At 37.9% G+C, this 27,819-nt stretch overlaps 7 protein-coding genes across 7 annotated transcripts; 4 read left to right on the top strand and 3 right to left on the bottom strand.

Annotated features, from left to right (window-relative positions):
- Positions 1-13: 13 nt before the first annotated feature.
- MONOS_4174 (uncharacterized protein) lies at positions 14-6,716 on the top strand (the record flags this gene model as incomplete). Its single annotated transcript, XM_067874224.1, has 5 exons — positions 14-19; positions 184-256; positions 303-383; positions 431-4,644; positions 4,917-6,716. The coding sequence occupies 5 exons, from the start codon at positions 14-16 to the stop codon at positions 6,714-6,716; spliced, it is 6,174 nt and encodes a 2,057-aa protein (XP_067729902.1).
- A 17-nt stretch (positions 6,717-6,733) lies between these two features.
- MONOS_4173 (uncharacterized protein) lies at positions 6,734-8,071 on the top strand. Its single transcript, XM_067874223.1, has 2 exons — positions 6,734-6,827; positions 6,911-8,071. Exons 1-2 carry the CDS (start codon positions 6,792-6,794, stop codon positions 7,700-7,702), a joined length of 828 nt encoding a protein of 275 aa, XP_067729901.1. The 5' UTR covers positions 6,734-6,791; the 3' UTR covers positions 7,703-8,071.
- Positions 8,072-8,073: 2 nt separating this feature from the next.
- MONOS_4172 (putative [4Fe-4S]ferredoxin/flavodoxin) lies at positions 8,074-9,209 on the bottom strand. Its single transcript, XM_067874222.1, has one exon. It carries the CDS (start codon positions 9,201-9,203, stop codon positions 8,223-8,225), a length of 981 nt encoding a protein of 326 aa, XP_067729900.1. The 5' UTR covers positions 9,204-9,209; the 3' UTR covers positions 8,074-8,222.
- Positions 9,210-11,324: 2,115 nt separating this feature from the next.
- On the top strand, positions 11,325-19,487 carry MONOS_4171 (uncharacterized protein; the record flags this gene model as incomplete). Its single annotated transcript, XM_067874221.1, has 1 exon — positions 11,325-19,487. One exon carries the CDS (start codon positions 11,325-11,327, stop codon positions 18,795-18,797), a length of 7,473 nt encoding a protein of 2,490 aa, XP_067729899.1. The 3' UTR covers positions 18,798-19,487.
- Positions 19,488-19,798: 311 nt separating this feature from the next.
- Positions 19,799-21,334, bottom strand: MONOS_4170 (uncharacterized protein; the record flags this gene model as incomplete). The annotated part of the gene is made up of 2 exons (XM_067874220.1): positions 19,799-21,010; positions 21,056-21,334. 2 exons carry the CDS (start codon positions 21,332-21,334, stop codon positions 19,799-19,801), a joined length of 1,491 nt encoding a protein of 496 aa, XP_067729898.1.
- A 168-nt stretch (positions 21,335-21,502) lies between these two features.
- On the top strand, positions 21,503-22,847 carry MONOS_4169 (uncharacterized protein; the record flags this gene model as incomplete). The annotated part of the gene is made up of 5 exons (XM_067874218.1): positions 21,503-21,582; positions 21,924-22,052; positions 22,150-22,273; positions 22,319-22,379; positions 22,528-22,847. The coding sequence occupies 5 exons, from the start codon at positions 21,503-21,505 to the stop codon at positions 22,845-22,847; spliced, it is 714 nt and encodes a 237-aa protein (XP_067729897.1).
- A 2,395-nt stretch (positions 22,848-25,242) lies between these two features.
- Positions 25,243-27,535, bottom strand: MONOS_4168 (uncharacterized protein). The gene is made up of 3 exons (XM_067874217.1): positions 27,401-27,535; positions 26,882-27,304; positions 25,243-26,825 (listed from the first exon to the last, which is right to left on the bottom strand). The coding sequence occupies exons 1-3, from the start codon at positions 27,495-27,497 to the stop codon at positions 25,498-25,500; spliced, it is 1,848 nt and encodes a 615-aa protein (XP_067729896.1). The 5' UTR covers positions 27,498-27,535; the 3' UTR covers positions 25,243-25,497.
- Positions 27,536-27,819: the final 284 nt, after the last annotated feature.

Below are 27,819 nucleotides of genomic sequence, written 5' to 3'. Positions count from 1 at the left end.
TTCACTTCAGGAAATGTGTGTAGAAATTGAGAACATTTGTATAGTTGAAATTTATATAAATATTGTTTTTTATTATTTTCACTTCATAGCCAAAATCAAAAATTTCCGAAAATTTTCCTGGTATTAAACGTTTTTTTATGTTTTTGTATAATTATTATACGTTATATTTGAATTTATTTAAAGGAAATTCTGAAGCAATTTTCACTCCAAAAGAATGAAATCTATCCAATAAAGTTACCGATTCGAAAAACATCTGGTTTGCTTTTATAAGTGAACTATTTCTATTGATTTTGTGTTTTAAGAGGATATACTTCAAACAATCAAGTATCCAGAGGACAGTCGCATTCGCCTTTACAATGTTCCAGATTCAGTGCTTCTTGCATGTATGCTCTTTATTTTGAATTGTTTTTTTACACGTAATTCTTTTTAGCAAAACAATGCATTCAATCATACTTTTCTGTGGAACAAGACCATTCTTCAACAACACCTTCTCGTGAAGATGACAATCCTCTTGCAAAGCAACCAACATTATCTCGAGCTGGTTCTTTGTCTTCGCAAGTGATTCTTCAACCCCCACCAAAGCAACCACATTTTCTTCAAAAAAAGCAACAATCTGCTCTTCATCTAGCAGCAACAGCACAATCTCATCAATTGCCAACTCAAACAGCTCACTCTTCTCAGATAACAAATCATTTATTCAATCCTCAACCACAGCTGAAATGGAGACGTGCATCTTCTCCGCGTATTCCATCGAATCCTTCCACTTCGTCTGCAGGCTTTAATTCCACAAAACGCCCTGGCTCGTCATCCTCATCCACAATCGTCTCACACAGCAGACATTCTTCCATTGGATTAGATGCCACGCTATCTTCGTGTGTGTTTGAGAACACAAAGACCTTCTCTTCTTCACAGCCTGCAAACACGCTAAAACTCGACTCCACGCTCAGCACGAAGCAGCAGCTCGAGTGGATCAACGCGATGCCGCAGCAGAACAGGAGGCGGCGTCTGAAGGAAGAGGCTGAGCAGACGAGGAAAGTGGACGAGATCAAGCAGCTTTTTGGCCCAGGCGACGAGAAGCTGATCAGCGTTCCGTTTGGGCTGCTGTTTGCCGGAACGTTTCTGACAGAGGAGCACCAGCTGTTTGTGGAGGCGCTGACGTGGCTGGTGGTGGTGAGGGCGTTCAGTGCGCTGGGGTGGGAGCATCTGGACGGGAAGGACTGGGACGAGTACGGGCGCACGAAGGAAGCACTGCTCGCGAAGAGGCGGAGGAAGATTGTGGAGAGCGGGGGCATTGTCATCAGCGACCCGGCAGACGAGGAAGAGATGGGGGATGAATTTGACAGCGAGGATGGAAGTGAAATGGAAGATTACTTAAACAAAGAAAAGGATATTAACAGGAATAAAAACGAATCAGGAATTCAAGCTCAGAACCCGTCTGATTCCAAGGACTTCGTTGCGATGCTTGTGCCATACTCAACAAATGAACAAGAATCAAACAAACAAATTTCTTCTTCTTCTTCTTCTGATGCTAACAGCACTCACACGAATCTTCCAATTATTGCCCCACCGATTGTGATTGCAGCACCGACAATACACATCGCAGCTCCACAAGCAGCAGAAGACACAACAATGCAGAATAAAATGACCGAAACATCATCTGAACAGCAAGAGAAGAACATTTCTGACATGAAAATGCCACATTTGATTGACAATACAAATGAATCAAAAGAACCAGGTGAGTTCAATGAGCACACAACATTGCCTCAAATACTGCCATTGCAGCAGCCAATTGTCATCCACCCTGTTGCTGAAAGGGCAAATGTTAATATTTCTGATGATTTGACAGGCGATGGAATCTCTTTGGTTCCATTTTCTGCCTCAAGAGAACAGCAAATGGATGGATCATTAGCAATGAGTCATCAACAGCAAATGCCATACAACACAAATCAAACATCTTCTTTTTCATCAACCTCTTCTTCCTCTTCTTCCTCTTCTTCCTCTTCCCACAAGCCCCGCAAGCGCCCACTAGCTCGCCGGCAGCGGATCATCGAGCAGTGTGTGCAGATTCAGACGTCCCTCCTGTCAAAAGCAGCGGAAACGTTTTCTGCTGCCTTCACCTTCCTCGGCATGCCCGGCCCGCACGCCCCGTTCCGCGATGCGTTTGTGGAGCTCTGGCCGTTTGTGGCGGCGCGGGTGGCGACGCATCTGCTGAAAGAGCGCTTTTTTGAAGGGTGTCTGAAGAGATACTGCACCGCCACGTTCAGAAACAAGGTGTATGCGTTCTGCGTGCACCTGCTGACGGGCGTGGTGATGGGAAAGGAGGAGATCGAGAGGAAGAGGGCCGCGCTGTTCACAGCACGAGACAACAGATTGTTTCCATCGGCAGATAGAGTTATTCAGGAGCTGTATAGCGAGCCGATCCAGCTGCCGGAGGGGTTTTTTGAGAACAGCACGTATTTTGCACCGCATCCGGCTGAGTTTTTAGATGCTCCTCCAGTTTATTCATCACTAACAGTTACATCTTCACCTTCTTCTTTTTCTCCATCTTCCTCTTCCTCCTCCTCTTCTTCTTCTTCACAATCACAACAACAACCACAACAACCAATTCACCAATTCCTCACTCCATCCACCCCCATCCGTCCAACTCCTCTTCTCTCCATCCAACCCCAAACCTCCTTCACTTCCCCCTCCCCTTCTTCTTCTTCTTCTTCTTATTCTTCTTCTTTTGCCTCTTCTCCTTACTCTTCTCAGAACGCCGTTCAATCGCTCCATCTCCAGCGCCATCGCTTCGGCTTGCCCATCCTCTTTCGCGAGGCGTCGCTTCCATTGGTTGGGGGGAATGAGTTCGATGCAGCCGTCTTTGGCCAGTTTGAAGTGACAAAAGTGGTTTTGGCAGACGACGCTGCTGCTGCGGGGGCTGTTGCTTCTTCTTCTTCTTCTTCAAGTTCACCTTCACCTTCACCTTCACCAAACACATCACCACCTCATTTATCTTCTTCTTCCTCCTCCTCTTCTTCCTCTTCTTCAGTCACTTCACCTTCCTCTTCCTCTTCCACCTCACCCATCTCCTTCGCCTTCCGCTCCTCTCCTTCTCCAAAAGGCGTTCCGCCTTCACCTTCTTTCAATTCAATGGGCGGATTTCCTCGTCGCACACCTCGTTCGCCTGGTGGCAGGCTTGCGAAGCTGAAAGAAGCAGAGCTGCTGAGACGATCTGTTCAGGAAGATGTGGATGGCAGCAACACTCCTTCTGCTTCTGCTTCTTCTTCTGCTTCTGCTGATGTTTCATCATCATCATCATCATCATCTTCTTCTTCTTCTTCTTCTTCCACTTCTTCTTCTGTTTCCTATCAATCCACCGCCAAACCGACCTCCACCTCCTCCTTCTTCACCAAGCAGCCTGCGACTTCTCTGTTTGAGACAGCCCATCCTGCCACTTACTTCTCCACTCATTCTTCTCCTCTGATGCGCTTTGTGGTGCCGCAGGATTCGCTTTCGTTGGCCAGCAAAAGTCGAATGGCAGCTGTGGCGACGCTGGAAGGGAGGTGGAGAGAAGAGGAAGAGCAGATCAATCAGCAGAAGGAGGAGAAGAGGAGGCTGCTGATGGAGAAGATGGGACTGTTGGAGGAGGAAGAGGAAGAGGGAGAGGGAGAGGAGGATGAATACGGGGAGGAAGGAGGAGGAGGAGGAGGAGGAGGAGGAGGAGGAGGAAAAGGAAGAGAAAGAGGAGATGGCTCTTCTAATCAACCTCTGGCTGATCCATCACGTTCTCTTTCTCCTGCTGTGTTCTCTTCTTCATTGGCATCTGCAACTGTCCCTGCTGCACATTCAACTTTTGATCAGACAAAGAAAGAGCAATCTGCTTCTTCGCTCTTCCACACACCTTCTCGATCTCAAAGACGTTCTTCTTCTTCCTCTTCCTCTTCTTCTTCCTCCTCAAGCAATAACAGCACACTTCCATACGGCCCTTCTCATCAGCAGCCCTTCCGCCGCTCTGTCGATCCACATCTTCAGATGAGCGTGCTTGTCCATCCACACCGCCGCCCAAAGCCTTTCTTTGCAGAAGATTTGATGCCTCAAACAACAACAACAACAGGAAATGCTACTAAAAATGCGACAAAAAGTACAGTGAATGCGAAAAATGCGAAAAACACAGAGAAAAAAGGAAGTTTGAATGCTCGGGGTGTTAATGCTGCTTCAGCTACTGTAGCTGTTGGGGCAGGGGTAAATGGAGGAGGAGGAGGAGGAGCTGGTTTAGGCATGAGTGGGACAGTTGGTTCTTTGTCGTCTTCTATTTCTTCTTCTTCTTCTTCTTCGCCTTCTCCGCCTCGAAACATGGGATCGACGATGAATTCGACACATCCTCTTTCATGGGCGATGCGTTCAAGCAAAGAAAAAGGTGTTACCATTGAAACAGCAGCAACAGCAGATGTAGCTAATTCTTCTTCTTCTTCTCCTTCTTATCCATCTCGTCTCCCCCACCGCAAATCCAAGAAAAGCATAGGAAGCAATGAAAAACCCCGTCTGGAGGCGATTCGGCGGTATGAGGAGACACGAGAAGCGATCAAAAGGGACATTGCGGAAGGGAAGATGGCGCTGGAGCGGATGCAGGAGAACTCGAAGGAGAAGCTGAGGGAGATGCTGAAGGTGTGGAGGAGAGGAAGAGAGAAAGAGAGGATTTATTGAGAATATGCTTATTTCTTGATTTTGTTCTATTTTATTTTGTTTTATTTTGTTTTGTTTTGTTTTGTTTTGTTTTGTTTTAATCAGAAATTATTATTATAATCACATTGACTTCATTTAATCATTTTATTTATTTATTTATCTTTTAAATTGTTCTTCAAATAATCTTTCTTTTATTCATTTCATACCCCCCCACCCCACCCCTTCGCTCCTTTTTTTCTCTCCATCCTCCTCAGAACCCACAAAGCGAGGCCTTTTTCAACGAGCTGTGTTCAGTTCTGGAGAGCAAGCGGAAGACGAAGTTCTCTTCGTTCAACAGAGAAGAGCAGATTGCGAGGGAGCTGATGATTAAGCAGTCAAAAGTGATCTTAAACCAGATGCAGGAAGAGAGGCAGATGAACGAGCTGGCACAGCTGAGTGCAGGAAATGGAAAAAAAACAGGATTAATAGGATTAATAGGCCAAGTTAACTCAGTTAACTCAGCAGGCTCTGTGAAGAGGGCGCATTTGGAGGAGAAGAGGAGAGAAGAAGGAGGAGGAGAAGAGGCAGCGGCAAGCACAGAGAGGAAGAGGAGCGAAGGAGGAGCGAAAGGAGAAGGGGAGTTTGGGATTGGGATGAAAGGGAAGAACGACGAGGATGCTGCTGGATTCAAGGCAGGACGAAGTCCTGGTTCTTCTTCTGGTCCTTCTGGTTCTGCTTCATTGCCATCAGCATTATCGGCATTGTCATCATCTTCCTCTTCCTCTTCCTCTTCCTCATCCTCCTCCTCAGGTTTTTCTCTTTCTGATGCAACACAACAATCAGCGAGCCTGCGGCTGGTGTTGAGCCACTCTGTTGATTCAGCTGGCTTGGAAAGATGGTTCAAAGCACGTGCATCTTCGATTGGCATTGGAGAAGGTTTTGCCTCAAACACGAAGCAGATGAGGTTTGAAAGCACAGAATGGGGTGAGAGGGAGAAGGAGAAGGAGAGGGAGAAGGAGAGGGAGAAAGATAATGTGAAGGAAAGTGAGAAGGAGAAGGAAAAAGGGAAAAGCGGAGAAATCTCACAAAATGATATCCCCTTTCCTCTCTTGTACATCCACAATTCTCCTTCCCGGCTGAACCCGCACGCAGCACTGCCTCCTCTTCCTTCTTCCTCTTCCTCCTCTTCTTCTTCTCCTTCTGCCAATCAACGTTCTCTATCCACCCCACAGCCAGGCAGCACATCCGATCCGCAGTCGACAATTGAGCTGCTGCAGCGTCTGGAGACGAGCAAGTGGCGTTCGTCAACAGCAGCAGACATTCTCTTGACAAACCCGCTCATCTTCTCAAAGAAGAAGTTGGTGCACACAAACAAGGTGAACAGAGGAAATGAAAAAACAGACCATTCGCCTCGCCGGCAGAAGCTGTGTGGGACGTCTTCGATGTACCTTACTGAGCAGCCTGCATCTTCATCATCATCATCATCATCGTTATCTTCCTCCTCCTCTTCTTCTTCCTTCTCTTCTTCTTCCTCTTCCTCTTCTTCTTTGGGGCTATCTTCTGATGTGGGAAAGAAATCAATGGAATATTCTGTTTCTGGTGAAGAAGGATACGGGAGCGAACTGCCACTGGGACTGTCTGCTCAGCCTCAAACACCAAAAACACCCAAAACACCAAACACTTCATCATCATCATCTTCTTCTTCTTCCAGTTTGTCTTCTTCTTCTGTTACAACCTCACAATCAGGACATCTTGTTCCACTGGAGCCACCAACCACACCAAAATCCCCGCAGCTCCCGCCGCTTCACATTTCGAGCACGTCAGCAGCCAACACACCGCACAAGGACAAGCAGAAGAAGCCGCAGTCGAGGGAGTCTGTGCTGGCCGCGCTGAAGGAGTTCAGAGAGTCACGAGTGGGAAGAGTGGAACAATTGAGAGAATATTCTTCAGACGTTGAAATTGACACTTATGATCTGAAATATCTTCCTGGAAGAATTAAAGAAGATTTGCTAGAATTCAAGAGAACAACTTCTCCTGCACTTATCTCGAGATATGGTCGCATGGCTCTTTCATAATTAGAAGAATTACCATTATAATAATTTTTGTTTTTAAGAATTTTGTTTTTTGCTTATTTGTTTTATTTTTGAAACATGAACAGCAACGAAAAAGATGTTAAAGATGATTCTGTTTGATTTATGATTATACTCACTTTAATTTTTAACATAAAAAAAATACAACTTCCTTTTATTATTTTTTTAATTTTCTTCAGGATAAAGAATGGTGGGATGAATTAGATGATGAAGACAGTGAGAGCTCATCTTTGAGTCATGGAGAGAAATTTCGAAAGCATCGTTCATCACCAGATCTATTAGATAATGAACAACAAATGAAAAAAGCAAAGACTACTCACCACCATTCTCATCACAAAGGCAAAAAAGATCATAAGCACAAGCGCGCGCACCATCATGCATCTCGATCCAGTTTGGATTCCCGTGATAATGATTCAAGAGATAGAAAGCTTCATAAGAAAAAGCATAGAAAAGAGCATTCACAATCTCCTGAGCTAAATGAAAAGCGCCTTTTGGATGAGGAAAAGGCTATAGACGAAGCTTCAAGATTGGAAATTCAAACTGCGAAATTGAAAGATAATGAAAGAGGAGGATTGTTTGAGCCAGACAAGGAGAACCGTTCAACAATCAAACTAACGGAAGAACAAGAAAAAGCCATTGCAGAAAGAGGCAGCCTTTATTCTCAGCATCTTCTGCGCAAACACTTTGAGCAAATGATGCTCGAAGAAGAAAAGAAAAGAAAAATTAACGCCAAAATACAGACAAAATCAACAGGTGATTCAAGCAAGTCAAAAAAAGGATCACACTTTGGTGCGAAATTTTCCTCGTTTGAATATGTTCCGTTTGATAGAGAAAGAGACGTAGTCAATGCAACTGTCAAAGGCGGGGCAGATTTTGCAGGGAAAGGATGGGCAGCACTTGGAATTGGCGGAGGATACGATGGAGATATATATGAAAGGTTTTCAAAAGGGGCGCTTCCTGGCGAAGATTGAAGATGCTAAAGAAAATGTATAAAGCTTCATGCTTGCTATTTACATTGCCAGCAGTTGAATGTGTTGACTCAATTAATTAAATATATTAGTTTTGAAAGTGCAATTATTGAAGAAAATGGATTTAGTGAAAGGAAAAATTCGTCGAAATCATTTTATCTACTCACTGCATAAATTCTAATAAGATTGGCATGGACATTTATTTGCCATTCACCAAGATTATTAATGAAACTTCCTTTTCTTCACTGTTTTTTGTTTTTTCTTTAAGAAGTTTTTCTTTTTTGTGTGTTTCATTTGATTCAACGTGTTGCAGCAATTTTTTTTAACAATGCCATTGTTTCATTTGCAAAGGCTTCATCAAACTCAAAACAAAATTTATCAAAACAAAGAGTTTTTGGTTTTCAGTTTGGTAATTCGTCCATTAATAAAAACAAACGGAAAAAAAAAATCATCAAACATAACAAAGTATCCTCGATAGATTTAGCATTTGCATGCAACGCAAATTTATTATAATACAATTAAATTAAGGCTTCACTTCAAATTGTATACGTTTTAAGAGATTATCAACGTCTGGAATGGGAGTATATTCTATCCCACTTTCCTTTCCATCTAAAGCTCTCTTTTCTCCTGGAAAAACAGGTCCGCAGTAACGAGAACGGTTCTTTGAATCGAATAATGTAAAGTTAATAGCTTCTTGTCTGCAACTATTAAAGCATCGACCGCATCCATAGCACCCATCTCTTTGAAACACTGGAAATCCGTCTTCAATATCAGGTGATATTTGGATAAGATTATAAGGACATTTCATAACGCAAAGACCACATTTTTTACATTTTTCTTTGTCCAAAAGTGGTGCACCCATCATTGTTGAAGGTGATATATATCGTTTTACATCAGGATTATCAACATGAGTAAATTGAACAGATGAAGAAGGAAATGATAAAAATACTCTTAATCTATCAATTTTTTCTTCCATTAATTTAATTTCTACAGGATCCCATATGTCGTAGTATGGCTTATGTGGTTGAAGCGGAACGAAATTCTCTGGCACTCTAACGTTTATATTCCCTGCATAAAGCATTGCTGGATTTTTCTTTGAGATGCATGTTGCTAAAATATCTCCAACTGGATGTGGAAGGCTTCCATGTGTTGTAAATGTGAAAAACATTTTAACTGACTCGAACAACTCAGGAGGCATCCATTTATCATCTAACAATTCAAGAACTCCTGGAGCTGGAAAGAAATTAAACACATAACTTCCAACTCCAAACGCATCTGCCTCCTTTATTGCAGATAAAAGAGATAAAATTTCGACTTCATGTCCAGTTGGTGCAGGTTGATGCTTCAATTCTGGAACTTTTTGTGCCAGACCTAATAACTTTACCAAACTTACAGCATCAAACAATTGCACTGAATGACCATATTTAGAAAGTGTTTTTGAAATAGAATCCGCAACATGTGCTGTATTTCCCGTTATGGAAAATGTTAACAAAACAATTTTCATTATTTTTTCATAAAGGGTTTCGGAAAAAATGAAGTTTCAATCATATTTATGCACACACCAAAAAAAAATTCTATTTCAAAAAAAAATGACAAAATTTCAGAAATATAAGTTCAGAATTAGAATTTTTAATTTTTGAAACTGTAGAGTTATTTTTTGATTTTGAATTATTTTTTTTTCGAAATACAATTATTTTTGGTGCATATATGTTAGAATTTCAGTTTGACATATCATATGAACAGAGAAATTGATATTTTTTTGAGTTCACATTCATTATTAAGAAATATTGTTTTCAAAATGAAATATTTCAGAATGAATTTCTTCGTTCAATTAATTCTACAAAGTTTTCAATGACAAAGCCAAGCATCCTGCTGACTTGATTTTGAAAATATCAACATGCCCATTATTAAACTTCAATTCCTGCCTTTAACATTTTCTGTTTTTTCCGGTCTTATGACTCAGATGAACGTTTAAATGCTTCTAAAACGCAAATAAATATTTTAGGCATGCTCTCCTTTGAATGCTAAAGAGTTTTATTTTGTCTTTGCCGGATATATTTTATCAGCAGAAAATGGATGATTTTGAGGCATGAAAGACTTTAAAGTCTTTATTTATTTTGAATTTTATATTCCTTTTTTGTTTTCTAATAGAGGCTCAATTTTTATTCGAAATAAAACAGTTCAATTTCATGGAGTTTTAAGAACAAAAAACGTTTATTGAGAAAGACCCAAAGCGCTTTGAAGATGAAACGGATTAATTTTCTGACTCAAGTGCCTTTTTAATGGTGGTTTGCAAAGATAACCTTAATTTGCTGGAAAAGTGGGTTGCAATGATTAAAGATGATTGTGATCCAAAAACAGAATGAAAATACAAATTGCTCATTGGCAACAATCGCTGCACCAACAAATTTGAAGGTTTTTTAATATTTTCTTCATTGTTTCATAGATTCATCTGTTCTTCGTTCCTGATGAAAAAATTTGAAATTATTGTTAAAAGAATCAAGAGATATTTGACTTTCAGAAAAAGTGATGAAGAATTTGATTCAATGCCATTGGCCAATCTTTTTCTTTCTAAAGTATTCATTTATAAGCAAGGATTATTTTGCGAAAAAAGAACAAAAGCTCGGAATGAGATGTTTTCCAGTTTGTTTCAAAACAATCAGAAATAAAGAATCATGAAGGAGGATTGGAAGAAGAAAACGTGAAAATGAAAAAATTAGCGCTGAGCTGAGGAAGAGCACCATTGATGATTCGGAAGTTCTTTTTGGAAATATAGAATGCTTTGAAGATGAAGCTCGAGAAATAAAAAAGAAATATGGAAAAAGTGAAGACAATTGCAATACAAGACTAAAAGTTTTGGAAGAAATAATGAAGATTCAGAAATAAAGAATGAAGAAATGATAGAAAAAGGAAGAGAGAAATGAGGGAAATATATATAAAAAGTAATTCGATATGAAGTTTTTGAAGCAAGGACGGTTTTGAAGTGATGGAATTATTGACGAAAATCAAATTCACTTCCCAAACGAATTTAGGCCTCTCTCAGAACATTTAAAGTTTGTAAAAATATTGTTCATTTTTTTTATTTTTTTAATTTTTAAATATTTCCAACGAAAACATCTTTTTTAATTGTTATTCTTCTTTTCATTGAAAGATAATTACACATGAAGAATATTTCGTTGGAAATGATATCAAGATGTTAACATTCCTCATTCATGCAGAATAAAATAAAACCATAGTTATTACAGAGCGAAGAAAAAGAAAAATTCAATCTTTTTCGGCTAAATGATTATGTTATTAAAAAGGCAAAGCAATATGAATAACATTGGATTTAACAAATTTAAAAAAAGCAAGAAGAATCAATATTGATAAGAGTTCAAAATAATCTATGAATTTTATTAATAATGGTTAATAATGAACCATAATTATCCTCATGATAATGATTCTTTTTGTTTTTGCTGAGTGCTTGTGTTTCACATTTTGTGGCACAGATAGAAATGATGCACAAAGGAATGGACATCTCATTTTTCAAATTCCTGCTCAGTCAGAAAGTCATATTTTGGAGCAGGGAAGTGTTGTTCGACTGTTCTGCAAAATCCATAACTCGTCAGTCGAATTGAAGGAAATAATGTTGGAAAAGGCAGATGATGATGCGGCATTTGATGTGGGAGCAAAATCATTCCTGCGCCTTGATGACTGCCTGTTGATGAGAAAAAGAGGTTTCGATGAACATTTTGTCTTCAATGAAGGAACATGCGAAATGATAAACACTTCTTTGAACATCGAAAAACGAAACAACAATTGTGAGTTGATGATGAATAGTCTTGTGAAGATGGAAGAAGAAGATGCATCGTTGCTTGTGAGAAACAGTGAGTGGAGGAACATTGTGTTTTGTGGGAGTGGAAGCATTTTGAGAAATGGAGAAGGGTCATTTGAAGGAATCAAAAACAGTGCTTTTTCAAACATCACAATGAAATTCATGGAAACAGATGAAATGCCAATCGGAAAAGTGTCAATGATGAAAATGAGCATTATGGAAGATTGCCGAGTTGAAAGTTCGATGAATGTGCTGGAGAGAGGGATTGTGAGCGGAACAGAAGGATCCATTGCATTTTCCTGCAAGAACTGCACATTCCTCCACAACGAAAGAGTGGATTGGAAAAAAAGAAATAATGAGCATTTGGACACAACCCAATCTCAGCACTTCACGAATGCTGAATGGAATGAATGTTCTGCTCCATGTGGTGGAGGGTTGTATGTGCATGACAATACAAATACCACATTAACAGTTGAGAATTCATCATTTGTGAAGTGCAATGCGACATCCGAAAGAGGTGGAGGAATATATGCATTGAATATTGCTGAATGCGCTGTAAAACACTCCACATTTATTGAGTGCTATTGCGTTTCATCAAAAGATGGAGGAGGTGCAGGAGCAGAAATTGATGGAATGAAAATCCAAGTTTTTGTTGAAAATTGTTTTTTCAAAGATGGATGGTCTGGAAATGATGCAGGTGGACTTGGAATATGGAATTCAAAAGCAATGGAAACAAAAGATTGTATTTTGGATTGTTTCTTTGAGAATTGCAGTGGGAATAGTTCTTTGACTTCTGGAGGAGGAGGATTTATAAATTGGAATTCCAGTGATAGAATTGTTGCGAAAAATTGTTTGTATCAAAGATGCCATTCAGCTCGCCATGGAGGTGCTTTGAGTGTTCAAACAAATGGATATAACGGAAATATTTTTTGGTTTTGCTTTTTCCATAATAACACAGCACCCTATGGTAACGATATTTACGTGAACGATAACAACATAGAATCTCAAGTTGCTTTCTGTTATTCAACACGAACAGAAGGAGTGAGATATTATGCAGGAGGAGATAAAAGTGAGTGGCTTCCCAATGAAGGAGGAAGAAGCAGATTTGTTGCTTCAGTTCAAAATCAGACAAATGCGAAAGACACATTCTACTGCGGATTGAATGAAAGTTGTGCATGCCTCACAATCAGCCATTGCCTTTCCCAAATGATTGTGGGGTTCGTGGAGGAAATGAAGGTGCTGAGTGGAACAATTATGGAAGGAAAAGGAATTGATATTGGAGAGAAAACAATCTCTGTGAATGGAGTTTCTTCATCTGGCTCAGCCATTGAAACAAAGTTTGAGGCAAGTGGACTGAATTTGTTTTGTGTTGGAACAGGGGAATTGAATGTGAGCGATCTGTCTGTGGTTCACAATTCGTCAATTGAAAATAACCGAAGAAGCAGATTGTTTGAGGTTCAAGGGGCTGGAGGGATCAATTTGGAGAGAATGAATATATCGATGGATGAAACTCATTCAGAAGAGAGGAGCATTCAGAACTCGCTTGTGAAGATGGAAGGGGGAAGTTTGAAGATGAAAGATGTGAGATGGGGGCAAACATTCAGCACAACAAGTGTGATATCTCTGCCTCAAGGATCATCTATTTCTTTGTCTCTGGACAACTGCACATTCAGCAACATTGTGAGGACAACAGCAGGATCATCGCTGATGAGTGTGAGTGAAGGATCACATTCAATAACTCTTGAGGGATGCACGATTGATGGCTGTGGAAGCGAAGCCTCTGAATTTGGAGGAGGGATGATGGTTGAAGTGGGGAATGTTGGTTCTTTGACGATGAATGGAGGTGTTGTGAAGAACTGTTATGCCTCGACCATCCAAGGGAGAGGAGGAGGGATTGGGCTGAAAGTGAAAGACACAAATGCAGAGTTTCTGATTTCATCAGGATTTGAAGGAAATAGAGCCAAATGGGGAAGTGACATTTTTGTTGACTCAGTCGATCTGGAAACAACAGCAAGAAGCGGGAAAATTACTTCATTGACAGCTTCACTGGATTCTTTTGATAAGGTGAGAGGATATGACAATGGAAACACGAGTTTGGCAATCCCTCTGTGCATCTATCTTCTTCCCACCCCAGAAGAAATTTATGTGAGCAGCATTGAGGCATATGATCATTCTTATTGTGGAATTGTCCAATTCCCTTGTTTGACCTTGAAGCACTCACTCACACGTCAAACAGAAACAAAGAAAGTGAATGCGAATGGAATGATTTTAATGAGTGATGAATTGTCATTTACTAATCAGAAACATGAAATCCGAGGAAATGATGAGCAAAGTGGCTGGACAGTCTCTGATACAAGTTCAACATCAAACTCAGCGATGATAACAGCAAGTGTTGAAACAGAATTATCAAAACTCATCTTCTCTATTCCTCCATCTCTTTCACATTCAACTTTTATTTCTTCTTCTTCACAACTGACTTTGTCTCATTGCTGTATTTCTCTTCAAAATCCATTGTCAGAATTGACAATTCTGTTCTTATTTGTTGAGTCTGGAACCTTGGCTATTGATTCATTCTCAGCTTCGTCAATCACTTTGAGTGGAAATCCATTGATCTTGTTGACTGGAAGCACAACAAACACAGAGTTGATGAACATGCAATGGTTGAACATGACGAACTGCAATTTCACAAAAATAGAAAGAGCAGCTGGAAGTGGAGGCTGTGTGAGCATTGACAACAGCAATGATGAAAATTCAAATGGAGAAATAAATATTGAAGAATGTGATTTTGATGAATGTTCTGTTTTGGCTGATGAAAGCAGAGGAGGTGCTATCAATGCTCAGTTGAAAGGGAATACCCAATTGAATATTATTTCATGCACATTTACAGGATGCACAGCACCAGCTGGAGAAGGGAAAACTGGCTTTGGAGGAGGGATGGCACTGAAGTTAATTGATGATTATTCTTCATTTGTGATCTCATCTCCTGTTTTTGATTCAGAAGAGCCAAATGTTGCGCAATATGGAAATGATCTGTTTGTTGAATCATCCAACTTGACAAAGAGCATCACCAACACTTCTCTTCCATTTGTATCAGACCATCTGGCTGATATTTCGTTGGATTCGATGAGAGGGTTTGATGGGAATGATACAGAGAATACTATTCCACTTATCTATTTCTGGCGCACACTTGGATCAGAGATATTTGTTGGAGGCGATGGAAGGGACATGGGTGCTTGCGGATTCTCAGATTATCCTTGTCTATCAATTGATTATTCACAAACAAGATTGTCTGAGGGAAACGAAAGGATTATCAGCGTTATTGGGAAGGGGATTCTTCAGAGGAGTGTTGATGTGAGTGGAATTTCAATAAAATCGGATGATGAAGAAATGTGCTCTTTGGAATGTCTCTCATCACTTGAAGGAGCAGAAGAAGCAGCAATGAAGATTTGTGGAATTACCAATTTTGAACTGATTGACTTTGTTATTCCATCATCCTTCACAAGTGGAGTCAGTAATTTGATTTATGTTGGATCAAGCAATGGATTATTGACTGTGAAAGACTGCTCATTCACAAAAAATGAAGAAAGCAGAGGACAAATTACTAATTTTGGGTTGATAAAGGCAGATGGAGGGACAGTTGTATTGGAATTAGTGACGATGCAATCACTTAGCTTTTCAAAGGATGTTATTTCTGTGCTATCTTCGACTATTATGAACATTAAGAACTTGTCGATGAAGAATGTTGAGCTTGATGGGGCAAGCGGATTGAGGATATCAAAGAGTTCAGGGAGAGAAAATAATGAAGAGGAACAAAACATTATTTTTGAGTGGAGTTCATTCGAAGAAGTCACCCAGAACACAACAGAGAACATTCCCGTCATCCGAAATGACAATGATGATGAGCCATTGAAAATGGTGATTCGAAACACAACGATGAAGAAGTGTGGCGGAAAGAGATGTGGAAAGGGAGGAGGGATGTTTTGTGTGTTGATTGAGGGAGGAAAGTTTGACTGCTCATTTTGCACGATTTCTGAGTGCTTCTGCTCAACCACAGGAAGAGGCGGGTGGCTGTTTCTGGAATGCACCTCGACAGTTGAGCAGCCTCTGAACTTTGTGCTGTCGAACATCACATTCAAAGACAACTCTGCGTTCAGGGGAAGAGATGTGTATGTGAGATGCCATTCAATTGAAACACAAATTGCAGATGAGCAATTCCTTTTGGATTTCAGAACACCATTTGTGAAGGAGCTCGCGATGTGGGGTGCCACAACAGACTCATTTGTGGAGGAAGAGGATCTTCTGCTGAGGGTTGTGAAATACCAGAGCGAGACGATATTTGTTTCTTCAGCAACAGGCAACCACGGAGACAGCAAGCAATGCGGAGAGTTCAATGCTCCATGCCACTCATTGGATGTTGGAGTTCAACACACCATTCCTTCATCATATTCTCAGCTGTTGATCTCGGAGGAGACGATCATTAATGGGGAATGTGATGTGCATGATGTGATCATCCGCTCACTTGAGTCTCCCTCAACTGCTTTGGTGCATCTGAACTCAACAATTACTGGCAAAGAGGGCAGTCTTCTCACAACTTCAGAGAAAGTTCGGTTTGAGAGATTGAAATTCAACTTTGACCAATCGTTTTCATATTCAGGCAGTTCCATCATTCATGAATCAGGTGGCCAGCTTTCTCTTTCATTTGTTGACTTCTCATCTGTTGGAGAGTCAAACAATAATCAACCTGTTGTTTTTCTCAACTCAACCTTGCTGAGCGTTGCAAAAGGGATTCTGCATGTTGACAACTGCTCAATATCAAAGCTTTCTTTCAAGAAGTATTCATTTCTGCTAAATGGAGATGAGGTCTCATTCACAAATTTCAAACTGGAAAAAGTTGAATCAACAAGAAATGTTGTTGAGATTGGGCAATGTGGAAGTGTTGTGCTGAATGGAATTGATGCAGATGGAGTGAAGTTGTCTGAAGGTTGCATCATTTTGATTGTCAGCTCAACTTCGGGAAGTGTTTCGGTTGGAAGCTCCTCATTCAAGAACTGCTCGAGGAATTCAGAAGGAGCTTCTGTTCTTTCCGCTTCCTCAACTTCTGCTCAAATTGTTCTTTCCAACTGTTCTTGTTCAGACTGTAATTCTCTGTCAAGCAAAGGAAGCATCATGGGGATGAACAATGCGAAGGATGTTTTGATGGATTCGTGTCGATTTGTTGGAGTTCTTTCAAAAGAAAGTGAAACCGAGAGAAATAATGCATTTAAAGAAATATGCGAATGGAATGGATCACTTGTTCACTCAACTAATTCTTCATTGGCGATGAAGGACGTGACAATTTTGAATGCTTCTTCAGGTGGATTATCCATATCGAGTGGGAATGTGAAGATTGAAGCAGGAAACTTCAGCAACAACAACCCTGTGAATACAAAATATCCATCATTGAGAAGAAATATCATCTGTTCAGACTCTGCTTCACTGTCTATTTCCAGTTTGAAAGGAGGAGATGGAGTGAAAGATGACTCATCGATGTGGTTTTTGAATGATGGATGTCTGCTTGAAGGGATTGTTTCTGAAAGAGCATCTTCATTCTTCATTCCAGTGTTGGAGGGTGTTGAAACAAGGGAAGAAGGAGCAGAAGTTGAGGTTGTGTTCAAAGGGAAGCTGCTTCTCCCGTGCAACTTGTCATTCATGGTTGTGAAGCAGATTGGGGCTGAAAAGCAGATAGAGAAATATGAGTTTGATGAGAGTGGATATGTGTCTGAGACAGAAGTTGAAGGGAGACTGCCAAATGAAATGATAACAGAGGCAGGAGAAGAGGCAGAGGTGAGAGTGAGCATTCTTTTTGGGGATGTCAAAAACCCATCATCCACTGATTCTTTCATTGTGAAGAACAGAAGCGAGCCAAAGGTGAATGGAGATGACAGAATTGTTGAAGGAGGGAAAGAAAGGAAATCGTATTGGTTGTTAATTGTTATTGTGTTGGCAATATTATTTTTGATCGTTCTGATTGGATTTATTTTGTTTGTTGTTCGATGGAAGAAGGTTAAGAATGAAGCTGAAGATCTGAGAGAGATTGTGAACGATAATATCAGAAAAGATCCGAAGCTGATTGAGATGGTGACGATGGAGATGTCACCTGAGGAGCAATGGAGGAGAGCAGAGAGAGAGGCAGAGAAGAAGAATGAGGAAAGAATGAAGAAGAGAATATATGATACGAACATGCAACATTCGGAGTCATCGGAGCATCTTCTTTCTGAGAGTGGATCTACCGAATACATATTGGGGAAAGATTCAGACAAGATCCCAGAATGGGCATTGGAGAAGGTTGAAGAAGAGGAAATTAGAAAACAGACTCCATCACCATCAATTTCTTCGACTTGTTCAACTGATTCAGATTCCACATTTGTTCGAGGGGAAGATTTGTGCCCAACCACATCATCGATGTCGAATCTGGTGGATGCAATGGCATGCTCGTCTCCTCATGAGAAGCTGATTGTGGATTTGAGGGATTCGCTGTTCATGCTGCTTCATGGGCTGAATAAGACAAAGGAGATGCCAATTGGCTCCTTGAAAGAAAGAGAGCAAACAGCTGCCCAGATTTTGTTCTGGGTTGCGAATGGAGCACTCCATTCATTTGATGAGATGGAAAACCCTCTTCAATCTCTTTCCAATCTGAGCCCTCACATTGTATTGTTCTCCGAACACATGGTGATCTGCATTGTGATGCATTCAGACTTATTGTCAGACGATGATTCAGATTCATCATCCATCTCTTCGTCAACAGTTGTGACATCTGCCAGTGGTGATGATGATGAGGACTCCCTTCCCTCATCAGCCTTTGAGGATGAAGATAGTTTCAAAAAAGAGTGTCTGAGATGGAAGGCGCCAGAGCTGCAGATAAACAAGAAGATGGGGGCAACAAAGGAGTCGGTGTCATTCTCGATTGGGATGATGCTGTGGGAATGTTTGACTCTTCAAATCCCGTTTGGAGAATACGAGGCAGAGGTGGCTGGGCAGAAGATAGTGAATGGAGAAAGACCCCCACTGGAGATTATAAAAGGGAGTTCGAAGTTGGACATTGTGAAGAGTTGTCTGGAACAGAACAGCCAGTGTCGAGGAACATTGAATGGATTGAAAAGAGAGCTCATTCAGGGATTTCCACCAGGCGCCTTGATAATGACGATTTCTGATGCAATCACACTTGAGCCAGACAGTGGGATTGAGAGTGGGAATGGTGAAGAAAACGGTTCTTTGTGCACAAACAGCACAACAACTGTCAAATGAAAAGAAGACTCAAACTTTCATATCAGAGAGAGAATGTTGAAAATCAGAAAATAGGGAATGAATTTTTTTGTGGAGGAAAAGTGTGAAAAATGAGTATTTTTTTTTTTGTGAATGGCTGACACCATCAATCACCATGATTAATTTCTTGCTTTTTATTTGTGATATTGCTAGATTCATTTTAATTGAAAAAAGAGAGAGCACACGTTGAGTGTTTTTCTTTTGTTTTGAATTGAAGATTTGAGTTTGTTTAATATTCTTTTTGTTATTGTCAAATTTTTTGTTTGTTAGTTTTAATATTTTAGGCATTTGACTACGTTTTGGTTTTTTTCAATTTGTCACAAAATTTACAACCATTTCATTGTTATTCGTGTTTGTTGCAATTTTCATATCACACAAATCCATTTATATATTTCACTTTTGTGTTTTAGCTTTTCCATTTTATCTCTTAATTTTTTGTTCATTTGTTATTCAATGTTTCATATTTTGTGTTAATAATATGTTCTTCCATTGAGTTTTATTGAGTTTATATAATCAGCAACCAGCTTTTTCAAGCACTATTTTTATATATTCAATCCTTCTTTACACTTTTCACTCACACTTTGAGTTTTTTACAGAATCTTCTTTTATTTTGAATCAGCTTCATTCATTTCGATTTATTCACGAATTTTCAACAAAGAAACAATTATAAAATTAACTTCCATTCAATTCGTCAAAAATAATTCAAATTTTAGTGTTGTGAATGAAATAAGATGATTTGAAATACAATCGCAAAGCAAATATCTTTTTATATCCAATTGATGATGTTTGTTCTTTGCTCAAAAATTTCATTTGTATAGGGTCATCTTTTCATTGGCACTTTTTTCTTAAATAAAAATTAATCTGTACCACAAATGATATTTCAAAATATATTTTTGGTATATAGGGTTATTATTTTATCTTGACCCTTTTTCTTTATTCTGACCCAAAAAAATGAAGTGTTAAAAGTTCAAAAAATAACATGATTAAAAGAAAACAAAATCAGAATTAATTCTTCTGATAACTTTCCTTTTTCCTTCAGCTCGATTTAATGCATTATCTTTCTTTTCATCGTCAGAATCATCGTTTTTAACGTGAAGATATTTTCTTTTTATTTTTTTCTTTTCATCCACAACAGTCTTCACTTCATCTTTCTCCTTTTCATCCATTTCATTTTTCCTTTCAATATTCATTTTCAAATGATTTTCACATTTCTCTAAAAGATTTTCGTCTGTTATCACTTTTCCATAAAAGTTGAATCTATTTCTTCGGGATGGAAGAGGGTAAATCGAAGATTCAGGCAGTTTCAAAAGAACTGACCCAGAAGAATTGTGAAGAATACCACTGTAGACGAAAGCTATCTGTATTTCATAAAAAGATAACGCAGTGTGGATGGCTTGAGGCAGAACGTCGGAATTTGCAGCTCGTTTGGAGGAAGATGAAGAAGAAGAGGGAGCCTCAAATCTGTTTGTCAGTTCAGATTTGAATACAGCAAACACTTCTCTGTCCAGTGATTGACAGATGTGTGTGCTGTGTGGCACGAAGGTTAAAACGTCGACTTGTTGTTTTTGGAATTCTCGCCAGATCGATGGATCTGCACGAGATGCATGCGAATCAAGAAGGAGAAGAATGTGTTCGTTTTCAAGTGACATGCGCTTTCTTCTTTCGATGATAGAAGGTGGAAGAACGGTGAGAGCATACATTTTAAAGCACTCGTTATCCATCCAGCCGCTTCCATTTACCCATATCTCAAGCGTTGGAGATAACAGGCATTTCAGCTCATCTGGCAGGTTGACGCTTGGCCACAAAATGACAGAAGGAAAGGCATATCCGTCCGCTGCAACAGCTGCTACGAATGTGGAATTGATCATCCTCGGTGTTTCTTTCGTGAAACCTGCTTTTGTATCTGCTGTATGCACTACAAGCCGTTTTGAGTCTGTGGGAACGCGCGTTAAAGATTCGTCAATGTTTATTATTAAAGCTGGGTTGTAATGGTATTTTTCGTGCAGCTCGTCAAGTGTTTTGTACCAGGGTTTTAAAACACTTCTGCACGAAACAGCCAGTCTGTTAATGTCCAGATTCTTCGGTGTTCCAGTCATCAGCTCAGGATGAAGCTTGACAAAGCCGAAAGTTGCAGACATTGAAACTTCGGAAAATGGTGCGTCTTCGTCATCGTAGTCGTTTATAACATTTTCTATCTGAAAAACAAATGATTAAAACATATAAATAAAAATTAAACAAACCCATTCTCTTGTTTTTTTCAAAGTTAAACATGTTCCAGACTTTACTTCAATGTGAATAATGTCCATTACTCTTTGTTCCTTTTCGCCCACCACTGCTGTAGGTCTGCCAATTTTTCCAACCAGCCTACCTTTTCTCAGCGCTCTAACTGCATTTTTTATTCCAGTGCGACTAAATTCCTTAGAATTGATAGCATCAGTTATACGAACAACTCCATCAACAACGATGTGAGCCATTCGCTCCAGCCGACTGTGATAATTCCTGTACTTGCGCGAAGACATTACTCTCTGTAATTTTTTCTGACCTTCTTTTAATTCTATTTCTGTTTATATTTTCATTTTTTTAATAATATTTTTAAGATCATAATAATTTTTTATTTTTTTAATTGAAATGAAATGAAAAAATAATCGAAAAATAACATTTTAAACAAACTGAAGGTTTTATGCCCCATGCAACCCTCCAATTCCACACAGAAGTTCAATGAAGGGGCTAAACCCCCCCATCTCCCCCCCCATGCGAAATTGGGTTTGTTTCAAAATGTATTTATTTTTATCTATTGAATTCATATATATACTTAAAAATCTTTAAAAATATGAAATTGTGGGAAAAGTTAATGATTTATTAAAAAAAAGGTCGAGATAATATTATAACCCTATTCAAATGTGAAGTTTTCCAATATTTGAATTTTGAAAGAAATCCAATTTCTCATGGGGGTAAATGGAGGGGTTCAAGTCCTTCCATTGAGCTTTCATGAAAAATTGTGCTACATTAAGGTTTATAAAACTTTCCTCTTCATTCAAAAATTTAAATATAAATAAAAAAATTCTTAAATGAGAATCAATAAATTAAAATATATTTCAATGATCATAGACATATAACAGAAATAAAAATTTCTGTGAAACAAAAAGGAGAAGCTGGGGAAAAGAGGCTGAAGGAAGCAGTGTCAACATTGCATCGCAGGAAATATGAGACAAGATTGGAAAGAATTGCACACATTGTGTATGATAATGTTGTCAGGCTGGTCGATGGAGAAAAATACTGTGGAATAAGCAAAAAAATCTTTGGAGCACGCAGTAAAAGCAATAAAAAATGGCAGGCCGATTGCAAAAGTTGGGCGCACACCAATTATCAGCGGCGAAAAAGAAAGGCAATACTTGGAAGTTGTTACAATTGAATCCCGATCTGGGACAAGCTTCACATTACGAAAAGCGCGCGATCTGGTTTGTAAATGATATTTGAATTGTATATATTAATTTGTATTTAAGATGGAAGTTTTTATCAACGATGAGGAAGATATAAAAGAAAAAGACAGTGACTTCGAAGACAGTTTGCACCTTCAAAAAGTGTCATCCTGAATTGAAGTCATCGATTCCAAAGAAAGTTGATATTTACAGACTTGCAGCATCTTGCCAGAAAGTCCTTAAGCCGTGGTTTACGGAATTACAAGTATTACTCAATGAAAATAAATATCCAGAGGAATTAATCTTCAATATAGATGGATCTTCGCTTCGAATTCCAACTTCAACACGTGGCGTTGTTGTTCATCCTGCAGATGAACAAGCTGCGTTCAAAAAGACTGCCGATCGGATGCCGAATACCACTCTCGTTGCTGGAATCGCTGCTGATGGCTTCTCGCTTCCGTCTGTCGTGCTGTGGCCGAGCGCAAATCTTCCGAAAGAACTGACAACACTGTTAACACATTCGCTAGATATTTGGCCAAATACAAACGGCTGGATGGACAAAACGTCATGGAAAAAAATACGTTTTTACAGTCCAACTGCAGGCTGTCATTGATAGAATAAAGCGAACACGTATTGAATCTCATCGTTGCCTTCTTCTCCTTGACTCACACTCATCACATGCAGATCCAACAATATGGAGATTGATCAAAAAAGCCGAAATTGACGTCGTCACCTTCGTTCCACACACTACACACATATCTCAGCCGCTGGACAGAGGCGTATTTGCAGTGTTGAAGTCGGAGCTTTCAAACAATATCAGCTCCCCATCATCCACCTCCTTATCTTCAAAAAGAACAGCTGTTGCAGATGTGTTGCCACAAGCCCTTCACACAGCATTCACAACATCAGTCATCAGATAAGCCTTTATCAATGGTATTTTTTTCTTTAATGCTACAGTGAAAGTGTATATGATGCTATGTAACTCTTCTCAAATCAAAGTTCCTTCGCATACACATTGTTTCGACTTTTTCGGAAAAGAAATTACAAAAGAAATGTTTGATGATGAATGGGATGAATGAAATGAAAAATATGAGATGAAAATATAAGGAATCACTGAAAAAAAAGAAAATTTAAGAAGAAGAATTGTTTTTGAAGAAAAAAAGCATATATTAAATGTTTTGAAAACAAACAACAAATGTGTGATTGAAGCTGAAATCATTGTATTTCAAAAAGAATATTCAGATAAAAATATGGGGAATGATATCGAGCTTTAGGTTTTTTCATTGCAAAATTATTCACTTTTGATTAATGTTTGGGGGAAAACATTGACTTTCAAGCTTTTTTAGCGCAAAGTGGAAAAATCTTGTTTCTCTGGCAACTTCATAAATGTCACTCAGATTTCAAAATAAATAAGATTTTCACATCCGTAAACAGGCATTATTGAAATCAAAACATAAAGCTTTGTATTATTTCACGAATGTCAAAAAAAGGACACATTATAATAATGTTTCTTGTTCACAAAAAGTCAATGAAAAGATCATAATTTTTCAATGAAAATTCCTGAAGCAAAATATTTTGCCCCAAATGATTTATAAAGCACACAACAAACACCTTAATGTTTAAATGAAAGTTAACTTGAAAACCTTTAGCCTTTTATAATGTTTTTTTTTTTAATTTTTTTTTCGAAACTCATAATGAAGCCTTATTCCCTGAAACTTCTTTCCATAGATGAAATACACTCATTTATCAAAACTCCAAAATCAGTTATAATTTTTTTAACAATCACCCAGATGAAGATAAAGGTCACGATGAATCAAATTTTTTTAAAAATAGTGAAAATGGAAAAGAAAAGGTGAAAAAAGAAAGAATGTGGTGATGATTATTGAAAGCATAACTTTTTTCTGGGTGAATATTTTTCAAAACTTGTTGATTTTTGGAAAAAAATTTGTTTTCAAATGCACAATTCATGATGACTAGTTTAATAACAAATGCATTATTTGAAATAAAAATAAAGATGTCTTGAATATACCTGTTCACTTTTCAGCGTTCTATTGTTGATTTTCAAGTGAAATTTTCGAACCGAAATTTTTGAAAGAAAAAATATGATTTCAAAAATAATCACACAATTAGAATACAGTCTAATCCCTTCATAATTACATCGAATTCAATCACATTCGTTTATATTCACTTTTTTCGATGTACAGTCAATTTTTTTCTTTTTTCATTCATTTTCCATCGCATATAATCACAGGGCTGAAAATATATTATCACATTTTTTTTTCATTATGTGTGAATTTTTCATTGAAAATCCGATTTTTTGATCAGAAATCTCAATTTTTTGATTTGTCAAAATTATATTTATATACGTCAAAATTATGTGTATTAATGATCAAAATTGTTCAAGCAAGTGAAAAAAGTGTATTTGTGTAGAATTTCCAAAAACAAAAAAATTTACCAAAAATTTATTTTTTATTTTTTATTTTTTATTTTTTTTCTGTGTTAAACAGCATCGGATATTATCACAATCGGATATAATCACAAAAAGTTGTGCAAAAACCGATGTGATTATATCCGATTTAGACTGCAAAACAAAATTTGCCAGGACTTTTTAATTTTTTTCTATTTTTAAATTTTTATGAATCAAAAAGAAAAATGAGCTTAAATAAGATGATCCTTTAAAAAAATTCTAATGAATCAAGTAGAAATAAATTGTGTACATTGCTCAACAATCATCAAATGAAAACTAAACCTGACATTTTCCAAAAATTCGCTTTCGACTTAATTGATGCTATCACTCTTATCCCTCTCAGTACTCTGATAACTTATCCATACGGTCGTGATATTTTCTGTGAATTCAAAAAAGAAACACATAAAATACAAAGAGATTTTTTCATCTGTTTCTCTTTGAAGAAATGTGATTTCAAATTTCTTTCGTGATGTTTCTCTTACAACATTATCATAAAAAACTGTTATTTCTGAATGCATTTTTAGTGAGATGTTATCAATTCAACGGCGAGCAGCTCTTTCATAATATTTTTGATAAACGTTGTGTTTCGTTAGAAAAATAAAATGTTTGAAATAATAATTATTGATATGAGGAAAAAAATTTGCTTTTTTGAATAAAATCACGATTTGTTCCATTCTTTTTCTGTTTTCATTGCATAAAAAGTCCAACATAATAATGCAATAAAAGTATTGAAAATTTTTTGAACAACTTTAGAGATTCAAAAATGCATGTGCATATGGGTGAGGAGGAACAAAATTCAGAAAATATAATATTTCGTCTCATATCCATCATCTTCTTCACTCTCCGAATCTTCACAGCATTGATCATTTGTTTTATCATCAATGAACGAAGACACCCAATCATATTGATATTCAAGCTGCGAATACTCATTCGAAGACATATCTCCTGCATTTATGCATTTATTAAGTAGTTCAAAATATTCTTTTCCTTTGACTTTTGAATCCAAAAGATCCTGAAATTGCGTCTTTAGATATATAACTTTCTTTTCTCTCTCTTTCTCATCTTCTCTTCCAATTTCATTATAATTGATATCTGCATCTACAAACATGGCGCAAACCGGACAAATGCTTGGATCACATTTTGCGTTCAGCCTTCTTTTTATTCGTTCATCCTTCTTCGCTTTGACCACATCTGCTGATAAATTTGGTGTCAAATGTGCATTCAACATGTCAATAACGCCTTCTTCTTCGCATGCTTCAGCCAATTTTGCAATTAACTCTTTGCGTAAAGGATGAGAAAGGCATTCAGAATATTCAAGAAACACTATTCTTTTCTTAACAGTTAGCTTCCGCATATGCGCATTCGATGATAAACAGGCCCATCCATTCAAAAGTGCCTTCGCTGCCTCCAGTTTCATCTTATCGCTATCAGAGTAGCACAACAATGAAGCTATTCTTCTCATAACATCTCTTTTCATGCATCTGTTGACTGCTTCATAACTCTGCCTCACAAACCAACATCTGATGAACATAATTGCGCACATCTGAAACTTTGAAATCATTTTTCGCACACTAAGCTCTTCGCAATATTGTCCATCAATCATATGTTGGAAATTAGCTCCACCTGAAGAATAAATATCACAGCAACTTTCCTCTAAAAATCTGCTTCCAGGGAAAATAGCCTTCCATTCTTCTTCGGTCCAGCTTCCAAATAAATAAAAAAACACCTTTTCCACAATTCTGTCCTGGCAAGTTAATATATGAGCAAATGCAGAAACATGTTTTGCTGAAAGCCTGCATAAACAATGAAATGCCTTTAATGCGACTGAGCATATCGCACCATGTGAGTACACAGGTGGAACCCAATCAGAAGAATTGAACTTGGATGATCCAACAGATGCTTGTTTGGTATTGGATGCATTTGGATTTGGAATAAACGAATCAAGAGTTAAAACGTTATTCGTTTTGACTGTCTTGCCTAATTTCAAATAAACTTTCAGTGATGACAGCTTTTTCACCGTTTTCAATGTTTCAATAATAACAGAGTGAATGCTGTGAGACAAAAGACTATATAACCATTTCCCAATCAAAGCGCATGAGTACTCTCCAATAACTGGAGTACATCCTGAGAAGATAAATAAAAATAAGAAATGGGTTTCTGTTTCAAAAAGAATTCAATACCGTTATCGATACTAAGATATCTATAATAAGCAATTGTATTCAAACAAATATCTTCGTCATCACATTCGCCTAAAGCAACAAGTTCATCATCAATAGTTTTATATCTCTCCTCACCAGAAAATAGTGGAATTGATTTTGCCAGTCTTTTCGCTGGCTCAGAAAGATTTCCCATATCCATTTCATATTCTTCTTCATCAAAATCATAAGAAAGGCATAAAATTCGAGATATTCCCCCAAGGACGCGAGCTGTTAAAACTTCACGAGGACTTTGAAAATTTCCGCAATTATCAATCAATTTTTCAATCATCTTTGCATCTTGCAAATCATTAAACAGCCCATACAATCCAGACTTCAATAATTTTAGCAAGTGATAAAGTTTTCTCATCTGCGGTTCAATTTCTCCAACTTCTTTTTCCCTGATTTCTGTATAAAAAAGTTAAAAACAAAATAAAACAAAATAAAAAATATATGATTGTTCATATCGCCAGATTTTAAAAATTATTCTTATTAACAAAAAACCTCTTTTTAGATAATTAATTTCTTCTTCCACATTCATTTCATCATTCATTTCGAAACCATTTTCATAAGATTTTTTATTGATACTGGCTTTCAGCATCAGTATCGATATTTTCTGTCAACCAATAATGAAAACATTAAGAATGGGACTGTGCATTCGTTTTTCAAAACGTTCATATAAAAGTTAAATAATTTGTTGAACAACTGTTTATGAATGAAGCATCAACATTTCAGCTGACAATTAAAAAAATGGAAATTTATCGAATAATTTTTTTTCAATATTTTTAGAGAAGAAAAGTGGAAGTTAAAGAAAACAATGCAAATGAAATGTTATTATCAGAACATTCTGACAAACAAGCAAAAAAGAGGAATTGCACATATCACTTGATGTTATACCAAATAATACGTTTCAACAAAAAATT

The sequence above is a fragment of the Monocercomonoides exilis genome, assembly GCF_001643675.1.
Source record: "Monocercomonoides exilis strain PA203 chromosome Unknown scaffold15-1837935, whole genome shotgun sequence".
Taxonomy (NCBI): Eukaryota; Preaxostyla; order Oxymonadida; family Polymastigidae; genus Monocercomonoides; species Monocercomonoides exilis.
This window is presented reverse-complemented; position numbering and strand designations above follow the sequence as displayed.